Raw genomic sequence first — 13,133 nt, forward strand, 5'->3', positions numbered from 1 at the left:
GAAGAATGCAAATAAACTAACCCCTAACTAGCAATGTTTAACTCTGATAACCGAGCCGGGAGCTGTTGCTCACCACTCTGCTGTATGGTTCAAATCAGGTGGGACATAATTAATAGGCCTGTGTCATTTCACTTCCTTATTGCTGACGGTAAGCTGCTGTAGACTGAAGTTATCTCCGACCAGCGGATGTGCTCTCCAGGGTGCGTACTGTCTCTGAGGGAGGGGAGCACACAAGGCAGATAAGTGTGACGTCCAAACTGTATCTGAATCAGTCACATTAAATTCCATTGTACGTAAACTGGAGTTGCTCAAACATGGGTGTTTACGTTGAACACGCTTGATAAATATCTTGTTGACTGATGGGTTGAGCTGGGTCTTGGTGCCCCCCCCCCCCCCCCCCCCCCCCGGTTCGTCCCAGAAACCTAGTCATTCATGGTGGTGGTTTGTGTGTTTACATAAACATGTTTGTTTTAGTTGCTCATCTGTGTGTGTAAAATACGCCTTCTGAATGCAAACTACTTCACACCTTTCATTTGTTGAAAGCAAATTCATTTGACTTCCTCATGTGAAAATGAATTGAATGAAGTATTTAGGTGATGACATTTACTACAACGTGTCATTTAAATTTTCTGCGTGGGTTGATGAATATGTATCCACTTCTAAACAAACTAGGTTTGACAAATGACATCCCCTTTCATGGAAATGACAGCATACGCCAACTGTCGGTTTATTTCACAGAGTCAATCTAGAACTGTTTACCCACTGCAAAACAGGTTCCTGTGCCCTCAATTCTGTGAGGTAATAGTCTATAAACCTCTGTGACTGTACACATAATTACCACCTTCCGAGCTGTCAATGTTAAACCAAAACTACCCTAATGTACAAAGATGAGTTCGAACAATTTCTTTCCACTACATCCTGCTTTGAAAGATGGACTTTGAACTTCAAAGCCTCGCTTCTCGCGTGTTTGTTCCCGACAACAAACCTTGGTCTGTGTTTGCTCGACTGTGATTAGGAATTATTAGAGCGCGCTTGGGCGCTCTCTGATACCTGCGCTTGTGATCGTGTGTGCCTCTTCGGAGCAGGACCCCTTTGACAAACAGCCATATGGCTCTATTCATTAAATGTGGCACGTTGTGTGTGCAGCCAAAGCTTTGGTGTGTCGTCAACAGATACTGAGCAAGGACCAGGGTGTCAACATGAAGACGTCTATGTCAGAGACTTGGGTGAGGGGGGGGGGGGGGGGAAACAAGGATGTTTTTCTTGATCGTAATTAGTGAAGGTGTGCGCGTCATATATACACACTCAGTACTCTGGTGTGTGTGTGTGTTGTGACAGCCCCTTGTTGTCGGGTGTGCTTGTCTGAAGAGTGCGTGTCCGGTATTTCAGGTTTCCCCACACACACCCACTAGGTCACGCTTTGAAGCCTACACAGAGGAGGCAGGAGGAGCCACATCTCGTTTACAGGACCGGAATGCTCGGCCCACTGCCACTCTCCTTTTCTCCTCGCAGCCATGTCGCCGGCTGCGTTTGATTGAGTTGAAGCGTGGATGTCCACCATCACTGCGACTACTGTTATCATTGGAGTTCAGTCGTCAACTGACCAAGACTACGTCCGCCAGCCCCTCCACACGCAACCGCACACACGCCTCGTCTTCCACCATGGCGGAGGAGCGCGCAGCGTCGTCGTCGGAGCATTCCGACCCCAAAGACATGAGCGAGGAGGAGCTGTGGGAGCTGATCAACGACAGCCGCCACCCCGCATCTCCCTGGGCGTGCGTCCGTGCGTCCTCATCCCGTACCTGCGGCAGGCCCGCGTGCTCACCGAGATGGACGAGGACGAGATCCTGTCCAGCCACCAGCTCAGCAACCGCTCCATGAGGACTAGTAAGTCCCCCCCACCCCACCCCCCGTCGTGTGTCTTACCCCCATGAGCTCCTCGCCAAGTCCGCTTCTTCCGTTGGAGCTGCGACGGACTTGTAGTCCCCGATGTGTCCGCTTTTGTAGTTCCATTCCGAGTTTTAATGACAGTGTCTGTGCTTGTGGCTTTGAATTTATTGTGGATGTTGTGGATCTTTAGTCCCGTCGAAGGTTTTATGGCTGTGTAAAATGTTGTGGCGCAAGAAAACAGTGTGTTCAGGCTTTGGGCTAGGTTTGTGCCTGTGTCTCCTGAGGGACTCCTGTTGACATGCTGGGAAAGGTTTACACAGACAGGTGACACGACTGTCACCTCAGTTGTTGTCGATTATTTGGGCTGGGTTAGAACCTGGGAGGATTGACTGTAATGACCCCCTAACCTGGTTTCCTCATCTCCTCTCCTCATCACTCCCCCTCCTCTCGTCACCGCTCATCTCCTCTCCTCACACCTCGAATCTCTCCTCCTCTCCTGGCCTCCTTCTCCCCCCCCCCCCCCCCCCCCCCCCCCTGCCAGGCTACATGCTGGACCTCCTCCGTACCCAGGGCAGGAACGGAGCCATGGCCCTGCTGGAGAGCCTGATGATCCACCACCCCGCCCTGTACACCCAGGTCACGGGCCTCCAGCCCAGCATCGAGCCCTCCGGCTTCAGCGGTGAGGCCTCCCCCCTCTCTGTCTCGCTCCCCTGTCTGTCGGTTCCCCTGGCATGGCGCACACTGAGCTTAAAGCAGGGTGTAAATGTTGTCTTTGTCGGTTAAAAGGGAATTTTTTCTCTCCTCCGCTCTGTTCTACCCTACTGTTTTCGTCTCTTCTCCCCCCTCCTCATCCTCTCTTTCCAGGGCTGATCAAGTACTCGGAGCTGACGGAGTATCTGGTCCGGGCCGTGACGGGGATGCAGAAGGAGCTGCAGGGGGCCCGCCAGGAGGCGTGCCGCCACGGCCAACGCTGCTCCGCCCTGGAGGCGGAGCTGGGCCAGGTGATGAAGGAGAGCGAGGACAGCTGCCGTCTGCGCGCCCAGCAGGAGTGCTCCAGGAGGCAGCTGGCGTCGGCCCGCCGCGAGGTCGCCAGGCTGAAGGACGAGAAGTGCGACCTGTACGTGCGCTACACGGCCGCCATCGAAGAGAAGGCGAGCGTGAACCTGCGTTCGCGGGACCTCAACCTGAAGGTGGGCGTCGGAAGACGGACGTTTTGCGTTCGACACGCGTTTTTTTTCGGTCTATAGCGCTTTCCGACGTGTTCCTCTGCTCTGTGTGTTGGAGTTGGTGGTCCTGTTCCGACGGTTCTCTCCTCTGTTCTGTGGCCTCCAGGTCTACCAGCTGGAGATTGAGCTGAGGAAGTCCCAGACCGAGGCCGACTTTGAGCGCAAGCGCTCGCTCAAGTGCCCCTCCCTGGGCGAGACGCAGCAGCTGCGGGAGGAGCTGCAGACCCTTCGCCGGCGGCTGCTGGAGGCCGAGAAGTTTGCGCCGGTGAGAGACTGGCGCCGTCCCGTCCGCCGGGTCGAGGATCGTCGACGCCTCGATCGCCTTCTCTCTTGCACGTTCACCCGCACTGTTTTCTCCACGTCTCTCTTCAACTCACTCTTTTATTCAACTTTGTGTGTCCCTCTCTCTCTCTCTCCCTCTCTCTCTCTCTCTCTCTCTCCTCCCCTCTCTCTCTCTCTCTCTCTCTCTCTCCCTTTCTCTCTCTCTCACTCCCTTCTTGCCCACACTCCCCCCTCTCACTCTCTCTCTCTCTCTCTCCCCTCTCTCTCCCTCTCTCTCTCTCTCTCTCTCTCTCTCTCTCTCTCTCTCTCTCTCTCTCTCCTCCCCCCAGTCCAGGGAGGAGATCCTGGCCCAGGACCTGGCGGAGGCCATAGATGGACGCACGGAGCTGGCTGACCATCTCAGACGATACCGAGAGGAAAACGAAAGGCTGGCCAAGGAGAGAGAGGAGGTGTGTGGGTTTCACATGCACCAGAAACCGTTTGGAGAACCACATTGGTACCCAATCGCACGCACTGAGGACTTGACCTTTGACCCCTGTATATATGTGTGTGTTGGTCCTCCAGCTGCTGAAGCAGAAGGAGTGCCTGTCTCTGGAGACCCAGAAGATGTCCCTGGACTGTGCCATGTTCCAGCAGAAGAGCTCCGTCATGCAGAGCCAGATGAGAGAGCTGCAGATGGAGAGAGACCACGTGAGGAGACACCGTCACACACCTCCCCGCTCGTAATCCTGTCCCGCTCCCCCCGGAGAAAAAACAAAACCAAACAACCTCTCTGCCTGTGGGCACTGGGGGGCACTCTATTTCCAGAAAACACAGCTATTTTAGTCAGCTCCCGCTTCAAGGAGAGTCATTGGGGGTAACAGCTAGCTTTGGGTCCCCCAGGCCTACCTGTCTAGAGATGAGGCCCAGGCCCAGATAGCCCGGAGCCTGGGGGAGAAGGACACCCTGCGCAGCCAGCTGGTGGAGCTCCAGGAGAGGGTGTTCAGCCCTCCCGACCTGGGGCCCCCGGAGAGGACACCTGGAGCACTCTGAGGTAACACACACACAAGCTTACACACATGTACACACAGGCACATACACACAGGCTCACACACACACAAACACACACATGTACTGTATATATCAGACACACACATTCACACACTCACACAAACATTCACGTGATTGCATACCCTCATAAGTGTGTGTGTGTGTGTAGGAGAGGTTCAGCTGGGGGAGCCAGGGCTCCAGCAGTGATGACCCCCACCTCGGCTCCCCGGCCCGGCCCACCCTCTGCCGCATGGACGCCCTCAACCCTTCCTCTTTCAACTCCTTCAATGTAGAGGTGTGTGCGCGTGTGTGTGTGTGTCTGTCTTTTTATAGCAGATGTAGTCATATCATCTCATGTGTCTTATCATTCTTCCTGTGAAATATAAAAGTGTGTTTGTGTTTGTGTGTGTGCGTGTGTCACAGTGTGACGAAACTGCTCCGCAAAATATCAGCCTGCGCTCACGACACGCTGAGCCTCCCTCTCCAGAGTCGCTACGACGACGGGAGGAGCTCCTCTACGCAGACCACAGGTGGAGTGTGTGCGTGTGTGTGTGTGTGTGTGTGTCATTCTGTCTGTGGGAGTCAGATGGCTGAGCGGTGAAGGAGTTGGGCTAGTAATCAGAAGGTTGCCGGATCGATTCCCCGCCGTGCCACATGATGTTGTGTCCTTGGGCAAGGCACTTCACCCTACTTGCCTCGGGGGGAATGTCCCTGTACTTACTGTAAGTCGCTCTGGATAAGAGCGTCTGCTAAATGACTAAATGTAAAATGTGTGTGTGTGCGTGTGTGCGTGTGTGCGTGTGTCATTCTGTCTGTGCGTGTGTGTCTGTGTGTGTGTCTCTCTGTCTACTCTGCGACCTTGCCCTTGACCTGGTGACACCAACGTCTGGAATTTGAAAAACAGAAGGGAGCTCCTTCTGAGGTTTAATGACTAACTACAATTCAGTCTGCAGTCTGACCCAATTACATGACACAGTTGGAGAATAGAATAGAACGGACTAGAACAGATCTCTCTCAGTATTTGATCTTCTTTGTGTGTTTTATTTTTTTCAAGGAAATATATGACAACCCAATTCTATTAATCCAATTTAAATCAAATTGTATTTGTAAAGGCCTTTTTAGAAGCAGTCACAGACGCCCATAGAGCTGCAGCTAAACCTGTTTCCCATTCCCTGCAGTCTGTGGTTACCCGAGGGGTATTGTGAGTGGTAACGCAGGATAATCGCAGGTTATTACAGTACTTAATGAGGTTATTTATCCCAGCAAATCTCTCATTTCCAGCAAAGAAAAAAAGAAAGAAAGGTGGAGAGAGAATGAAAGGGTGTTTTTGGTAAACAAATATTTTGTATTGTTCCTCCACCAGCTTGGAGACTGACTCCTTACTGGATCACGAATTTGTGTTCCTCTCCAACGGTAAGTTGACCTGTGTGTGTGTTTGTCTGTGTTTGTTTGTGTGAATATGTGTATTTGTTGAAAACACCCTTGTATTGAAGACAACACACTCCCTAAGTATTTGTTTGTATTAATGGCGTGTGACCAACTTCCAGATGCCTGCCCGGTATGTGAAATACTTCAGCCCATTAACATCCAACTTCACCCAACAGTCTGTCTTTTGTTTCACTTCCAGAAAATGACATTGAGCAAGCCCCAAGTTCACCTGCAACTCCTCCCTTCAAGACTACTAATGGGTGAGGCCATTTGCCTGTACTATTCCGCAGCTTTCTCATTGAATCTCATTGTTCTCTGTGTGGTTCAAATCATACTGTAGCAGTATCACAGCTGCCTGGAGTTTCACGGTGAGGTGTGGGACGAGTTCTCACCCAATCCAGCGAACCAGGCCTAATCAACTACTCAGAGATTTATAACACAAAGACTATTCAGAGCATTCACAGGATTATACATGTATTAAGTCCTCAGGGTACGTGGTCTGTAGTAGTGTCTGGATGATTGACACTCCTCTCCACCAATCCCCAGCCTCTCCAGGCCGTCGGCCCCGCCCTTCCTACTGCGCTCTCGCCCGCGGGCCATGCGCATCACCGGCCGCGCCCTCACCATCTCCTTCCAGGGGGAGGCGCTGCTCAGCCAGCTGCAGGTCGTCGGGGGCAACAAGACGGGCGTGTTCGTCCATGCGGTGACGGAGAGCTCAGCCGCCCACACGGTGGGCATCGGCCAGGGAGCACAGATACTGGAGGTAAGGAATGTGCGTGGGCGTGTGTGTGTGTGTGTGTCGGTGTGTATGAGCAACATGTTGATAATATCAAACCTGCACCAGTTACATGGTTCATTAACCCCAGAAAACCAGAAAAGGAGACACATTCTCTCCAGTCCCAACCTCACTCTAAAACCCCAGCCATTCTGTGTCAGAACTAGGCCTCTGAAGCCCCAGTTGCAGAGCCGGAAGTGTAATTCTCATAGCCCTCCGGTGCGACTGTGTTCCCCAGGTGAGGTACGAGCAAGCCCAGCAGGCCCTGAGGATGGTGTTGGAGGACTCCACGCTGGAGGAGGCGCTGTGGGCTCTGGGGCAGGTCCAGGGATTCTGCCACCTCACCTTACGACCCAACCAAGATGGTAAGACTGCACGTAGCACTGCTCAGGGTGTATGGTCTGTCGCCAACCTTATGGACCACTCCACCTTGGACAGTCGCTGGTCTATGGAGTTAGATTAGTTTCATAATTCAAACAAACAAACGCAACACGATTCAAACAAATTTAACACGATCCAAACAAACGTAACACGATTCATACAAACATAACACGATTCAAACAAACAAACATAACACGATTCAAACAAACGTAACACGATTTTCAAATGTATTTCGTGATTCACAATTGTAACGCGATTCACAAATAAATGACCCTATTACATTCGTTTGCAACCTGACAAACACAAGTTACATATCCCTGCATTCGTTGGTGTGAATCCTTGCATTCGTTCGTGTGGATTTTTGGAACTTTCCTGACGCGCTTTGATCCACAAATGCATTTTTTCTAAAAGATATTCTCAGCAGCCTATCAGATCGTCTCTTCCAATTTTAGCCAATCACCGGGCTCTGCGTTAGCCTAGGAAACACGGAAAATGACTAAACATGAATCCTGCCATTCTCAACAATATTTAATCAGGTATGATCATCGGTTTAATAAGATTAACAAGCAATATTTCACCTACATGCTACCAGACGACATTGCTCATGATCTGAAGGAGACGATGTCCGTCATTATGGCAGGTTGTTGAAGTCCACATAGACACGTTAATGTGATTGGCTAAAATTGGAAGAGGACGATCTGATAGGCTGCTGAGGATATCTTTTAGAAAAAATGCATTTGTGGATCAAAGCGCGTCAGGAAAGTTCCAAAAATCCACACGAACGAATGCAAGGATTCACACCAACGAATGCAGGGATTTGTAACTTGTGTTTGTCAGGTTGCAAACGAATGTAATAGGGTCATTTATTTGTGAATCGCGTTACAATTGTGAATCACGAAATACATTTGAAAATCGTGTTACGTTTGTTTGAATCGTGTTATGTTTGTTTGTTTGAATCGTGTAAGGTTTGTATGATTCGTGTTACGTTTGTTTGGATCGTGTTAAATTTGTTTGAATCGTGTTGCGTTTGTTTGTTTGAATTATGAAACTAATCTAACTCCATACTGGTCTTGTGTGGTTGGATTAGTGACGGCTACCTGGAGGAGAGCAGTCTTTACAGCGAGGCAGTCGCTGTCAGGTTAGCAATGACCTCAGGAAGGGTCGAAGAAGAAGAGGGCTTTTTTTTATCGCAATGAAAGAAAACACCATGTTTTGATTTTGTTCCCCTGTTCCTGATTGTAATCCAGCGATGGATATCTATGCCGATGTCGCAGACAGCGAAGAAGAGAAATCCGAAATCCTCATGTTCTTTCGGAGTCCCGACATATTTGGAACGTAACCATAGTGCTTAGAGATTCCAAAAACCGACTTCATGATTGATGGGGTGGTGTGTCGAAGAGTTTACATGCTTAGAAGAAATGGAACAGTTGCTCAATGGCCTGAGGAGATTCTGTCAGTGGCGGGGAAGGTCTGGGCCATCGATACTCTGTAACGTGACAGTTAGCGTGGAAATAACGTTGACAAACCACATTCATGAGCTTGATTGTAATCTTAGAACTGACTGTACTTTTCTTGAATTAACTTTGCTTTATAGTTTGACCCTCCAAAAAATGCACACGTGCAAAAGGAAAACTATTAATCCTGTGAGAAAATATGTTATGTTTTTCAATAGTTCATAGAAAAGTTGAATTAATGTTTAAAGTAGGTTGCATACATTTTGTTGAGTGTCATTGGAATGTTTTGTCCGTAAACTGATATATTGCGCCATAAAATGAAGTACTGGAGTTTTATTTGGAACTTAAATTCCATTCCAGATATTTTTGAGATAGATCCTTCAGTACATATACCAAAGTTTACTAACAACCCTTCATCCTAAAATAATCTATTGAGTTTTATCTGCAAATGAGTGCATACAGAGCAAAACACACCATATATTTTACAGTTTACAGTATTACAGTCACATCCTCCCTCTCTCTCTCCATCCTCCCTCTCTCTCCATCCTCCCTCTCTCTCTCCATCCTGTCTCTCTCTCCATCCTCCCTCTCTCTCTCCATCCTGTCTCTCTCTCCATCCTGTCTCTCTCTCCATCCTCCCTCTCTCTATCCTCCCTCTCTCTCCACCATCCTTCTCTCCATCCTCCCTCTCTCTCCATCCTCCCTCTCTCTATCCTCCCTCTCTCTCTATCCTCCCTCTCTCTCTATCCTCCCTCTCTCTCTCCATTCTTCCTCTCTCTCCATCCTCCCTCTCTGTCTCCATCCTCCCTCTCTCTCCATCCTCTCTCTCTCTATCCTCCCTCTTTCTCTCTCCATCCTCCCTCCCCCTCTCTATCCTCCCCCTCTTCCCTCTCTGTCTCTCAGCCTATGAGAGGCTGCTGCAGCAGATGAAGAGCAGCGGGGCCCTGTCAGGTGACTCCCTGTCAGGTGACTCCCTGTCAGGTGACTCCTTCTACGTGCGTGTCAACATGTCCCTGCCGGGCGGGTCAGGCGGGGCCCTGGCCGTGTCTTGCAACGACATCCTCCACGTGACCAACACGCGCCCCGCCGGCACCAGCAGCATCTGGCTGGCCAGCCACGTCCACCCCTGCCAGCTGCTGGACCTGCAGGGGGGCACGCTGCCCAACTACTACAGGTGGGCCTGCCGCGGGGCACAGGAGGGGGAGGGGAGGCGTTCGACCCTCTCCACAAGGCTGGGAAACCCTCTGTTAGTTACCGTTCATAAATACTGGGTGCGCTTGATTCGGCTCACTCACTGCCATGAAACCATTGGATGAGTCTTGTCGGTGCCTGATTGTGATGCAAATCAATACTAACCCTAAACCCAGACCCATGTATGCTCCAGAGCTGATACTGAGACTCACTACTGCCGAAGCGTTAAAGGATCCTGTGTGTACGTGTGTCTGTGTGTGTGTGTGTGTGTGTGTGTGTATGTGTGTACCACAGGGCACAGCGACTGCTGATCAGGGCCATTGAGGACATGAGCTTCCAGCCCACAACACGCAGCAAGGTAAGATCCCTCCACGTCACTCCTCTGGTCCACTCACCCAGTCCTCGGGCTCTGCCTCTGGTCCCCTCACCCAGTCCTCCCTCTCCCCCTCCCTCCCTCCCCCCCCCCCCCCCTCTCTCTCCCTCCCTCCCTCCCTCCCCTCCCTCCCTCCCCCCCAGGCTGAGCGGGTGATGGCCAGGGAGAAGCAGAAGGTCGTGAGGATCGTCAGCACGGGCCGCCAGGGGAGGAACCCACTGTGGGTCAGCGTGGAGGACAACAATGACAAGAACGCCGACGAAGGTAACTCTCATCCAAAACTCCACCCACTCGTTCGGAAACACGACGAATGGTTTCGTCACCTCGACTCGATCTCCCTCCGCCGTGAATAGACAACCTGTAATCCTATCCCCCTAACCGGTTCTTTTCATCAAATGCCTAGCAACACCGTCCATTGTTTTGGTTGACGTTGCGTCATGGTGTTTTCCAGGCGACGCGTGTGCCCCGAGGGGGTGCGTGACCCTGATGCCCTACACCCTGGTGACCCCCCACTACCCCCCCGTGTGTCGGCCCGTCCTCCTGCTGCCGTCCATCCTGGGCCGCCTGCTGGACAGCAGAGTGGCAGAGTGGCCGGGCTTCCAGCTCTGCAAGCCAGGTAAGGACCGTCGCACCCCCTAGTGGTCGCGCTGTGTATCGACGCCGTTTGCGGGCTGGAGCCTGGAACGCTGGGGGGGGGCATGGGGTGGGTTGTGTGTGTGTGTTTACCCTCTGAGTATGTCGAGGCATTTCGGAGGATTGGGTTTTGACAGGGCCACCGCGACGTCGCTCGTGTTAATGGTTAGCCATGGTTAATCGGGGTTCATAGTGCACGTCTCCAATGTTTGTCTCTCTCTCTCTTCCCGTCTTCCTTCCTCCCCCCCCTCCCCCCCCCCCCCTCCCCCACAGAGCTGCTGAGCAGCAGTGAGCGTGCCACCCGGATCCAGAGGTCAGAGATGCTGGAGGAGTGCGAGCCGGGCAGCAACCGCTGCTACACCCTGCAGAGTGTGGAGAGGGTGGTGAAGCAGGTGAGGCCCTCTCACACACACACACACACACACACACACTCAGACACACACGCACACACAGAGACACACACACACACACAGACACACACGGACTACATACTGGAACGGGGGAGACCGAAGTGTCAATGCTGTGGCTTGGGCCCTGTCCTCAGGGGATCCACTGCGTGCTGCCCCTGGGGCTGGACTGTGTGAGGCGTCTGCACCGGGCGGAGATCTTCCCCATCATCATCTTCATCGCCCAGACGGAGCGCACCGCCCGCAAGCTCAAGTACGGCAAGAGCTCGCGTTTCCACGACACGCCCCGTTTGGAGAACACGGCCTGTGACACGCACACACTCTGGGGACTGCAGCACGTCACTCTAAAGTCCTCTGATTGTTTTCTCTTTCGTTCTTTCTTTCCCCCCCCCTCTCCCCTACCCCCACCTCCCCTCTCACACACACCCTACCCCCACCTCCCCTCTCACCCCCCCCCCCCCCACCCCTCCCCTACCCCCACCTCCCCTCTCACACACACACCCCCCCCCCACCCCTCCCCTTCCCCCACCTCTCCTCTCACACCCCCCCCCCCCCCTCATCCACCTTCAGGAGCAAGCTGGCACGTCAGCGCTGGTCGGAGGAGAAGCTGCTGGAGTGTTGCCGTAGCGAGGAGCCCCTGCTGGACAAGCTGCCCTGCCTCTACCGCAGCGTGCCGGCTGATTCCTGGTGTGACAACGCCGCCCTGCTGGCCGGCCTGCGCACGCTCATCTGGGAGGAGCAGAAGAAGATCGTCTGGGTGGAGCCTGACCTGTGGTGAAGGTGGGCCTGGCTGCAGTGTGTCATCCTGGGTAGGATAGAATAGAATGTTCCTTGACCTTAGGCTGTGTGTCTATGATACCATTCTGATGAGTTACCTGTGAAAGCTGGTTCCTGGTGGTTGGAAGAAAGGTGGTTTTAGAATCTTGTACAAATATTGTTGGAGGTACATTTCCCTAATATATAGCAAGCACCCAAGGGTTGTGTTTATTCGTTATTATAATATTTTATTATGCGTTATCGAACCTCTCCCCCGATATGGGGAATTATTGTTGTCTATGAAGACAACCAGTTTATCTTAAAGATATCAGATCATATTGCTCTATGCTGTGTATTGTTAATGTATTGTATACATTATGTGTGAAGTTACATGAGGGAAATCGATCAACATTATGGGTGTACAAGTGTTACTTGAGCCAATTCTGAAATGTTCTGAAGAATGTTCTGTTTCCCGCACTCAAAGATTTACAACGTCGTTTTTATTTCTGGCCTGGGAACGTGTATTTTGTATCTTTATTGTTAAAGAGTAAACAGTGTCTGATTAATCACACGCTGCCTTGGGGAGACTGCAGTTACATTAAATTGTACGTAGAACTTGACTCGTTTCCATTTCTTAAATCATGATGATGTCGCGCTGTACCTGTCAGGAACAATGCGCCACGTCGCGCTTTATATTTTTTTATTAAAGATTACAGCACCGCACGCCGACATAATTCCATCTTCTCCTATTTCGCGTGTTCAGTCTTTCAACACACCATGAAGATCGCTGACCCGCCAGCCCATCCAGCGCTCCAATAACAGTTTGTTATCATGTGACTTATCAAGCAAGTCATTGTTTTGTCATAGTTGTCAAATGTGAAGGGTCGAACAATGGGTAGAGATATACGGTGGACTACTTTTCTCTTTCTGTGTGTCTTTTGTATGTCTATACGTTTACGTATATAAACTTTTACCTACAAAATGTCGTAATTTGACCACTGAATTAAAGGAATGTTGTATTCAATGTGAATGGGGGACTGAAGCTTTTTCATTAATTTCATTAGGCTTAGGCTATATATTACACTAACCATTAAATATTAATGTAATATTTCCTCGTGACATGATCGTTAAAGCTAGAGATTAACATGTTGCCTACACATCCAAAAAGTATACGGTTCAAGAAACGTACATTTTAGAATTTTAAGTGAGGTCTTTCATTGCCTTATTGTTTTGAAGACATCGGTCATTCATGACGCCTATTCCCCACAAGGGGGAGGCAGAGAGAGGTGAATCTCTCTATGAGGGAGT

General features: G+C 51.1%; 1 protein-coding gene across 1 annotated transcript; it reads left to right on the forward strand.

The window, feature by feature from the left end:
- The first annotated feature begins 1,579 nt into the window (after positions 1-1,579).
- card14 (caspase recruitment domain family, member 14) lies at positions 1,580-12,445 on the forward strand. The gene is given in 21 exon segments (XM_047044264.1): positions 1,580-1,758; positions 1,761-1,887; positions 2,432-2,569; positions 2,755-3,080; positions 3,223-3,381; positions 3,728-3,847; positions 3,963-4,088; positions 4,281-4,424; positions 4,597-4,722; positions 4,851-4,957; positions 5,791-5,840; positions 6,055-6,115; positions 6,402-6,618; positions 6,869-6,995; positions 9,369-9,639; positions 9,951-10,014; positions 10,173-10,293; positions 10,481-10,645; positions 10,936-11,054; positions 11,207-11,322; positions 11,640-12,445. Coding segments are annotated over 21 exon segments (2,988 nt in total). The 5' UTR covers positions 1,580-1,662; the 3' UTR covers positions 11,848-12,445.
- The last annotated feature ends 688 nt before the right edge of the window (positions 12,446-13,133 follow it).

This window comes from Hypomesus transpacificus, chromosome 21 (genome assembly GCF_021917145.1).
Source record: "Hypomesus transpacificus isolate Combined female chromosome 21, fHypTra1, whole genome shotgun sequence".
In the NCBI taxonomy this organism is placed as follows: Eukaryota; Metazoa; Chordata; class Actinopteri; order Osmeriformes; family Osmeridae; genus Hypomesus; species Hypomesus transpacificus.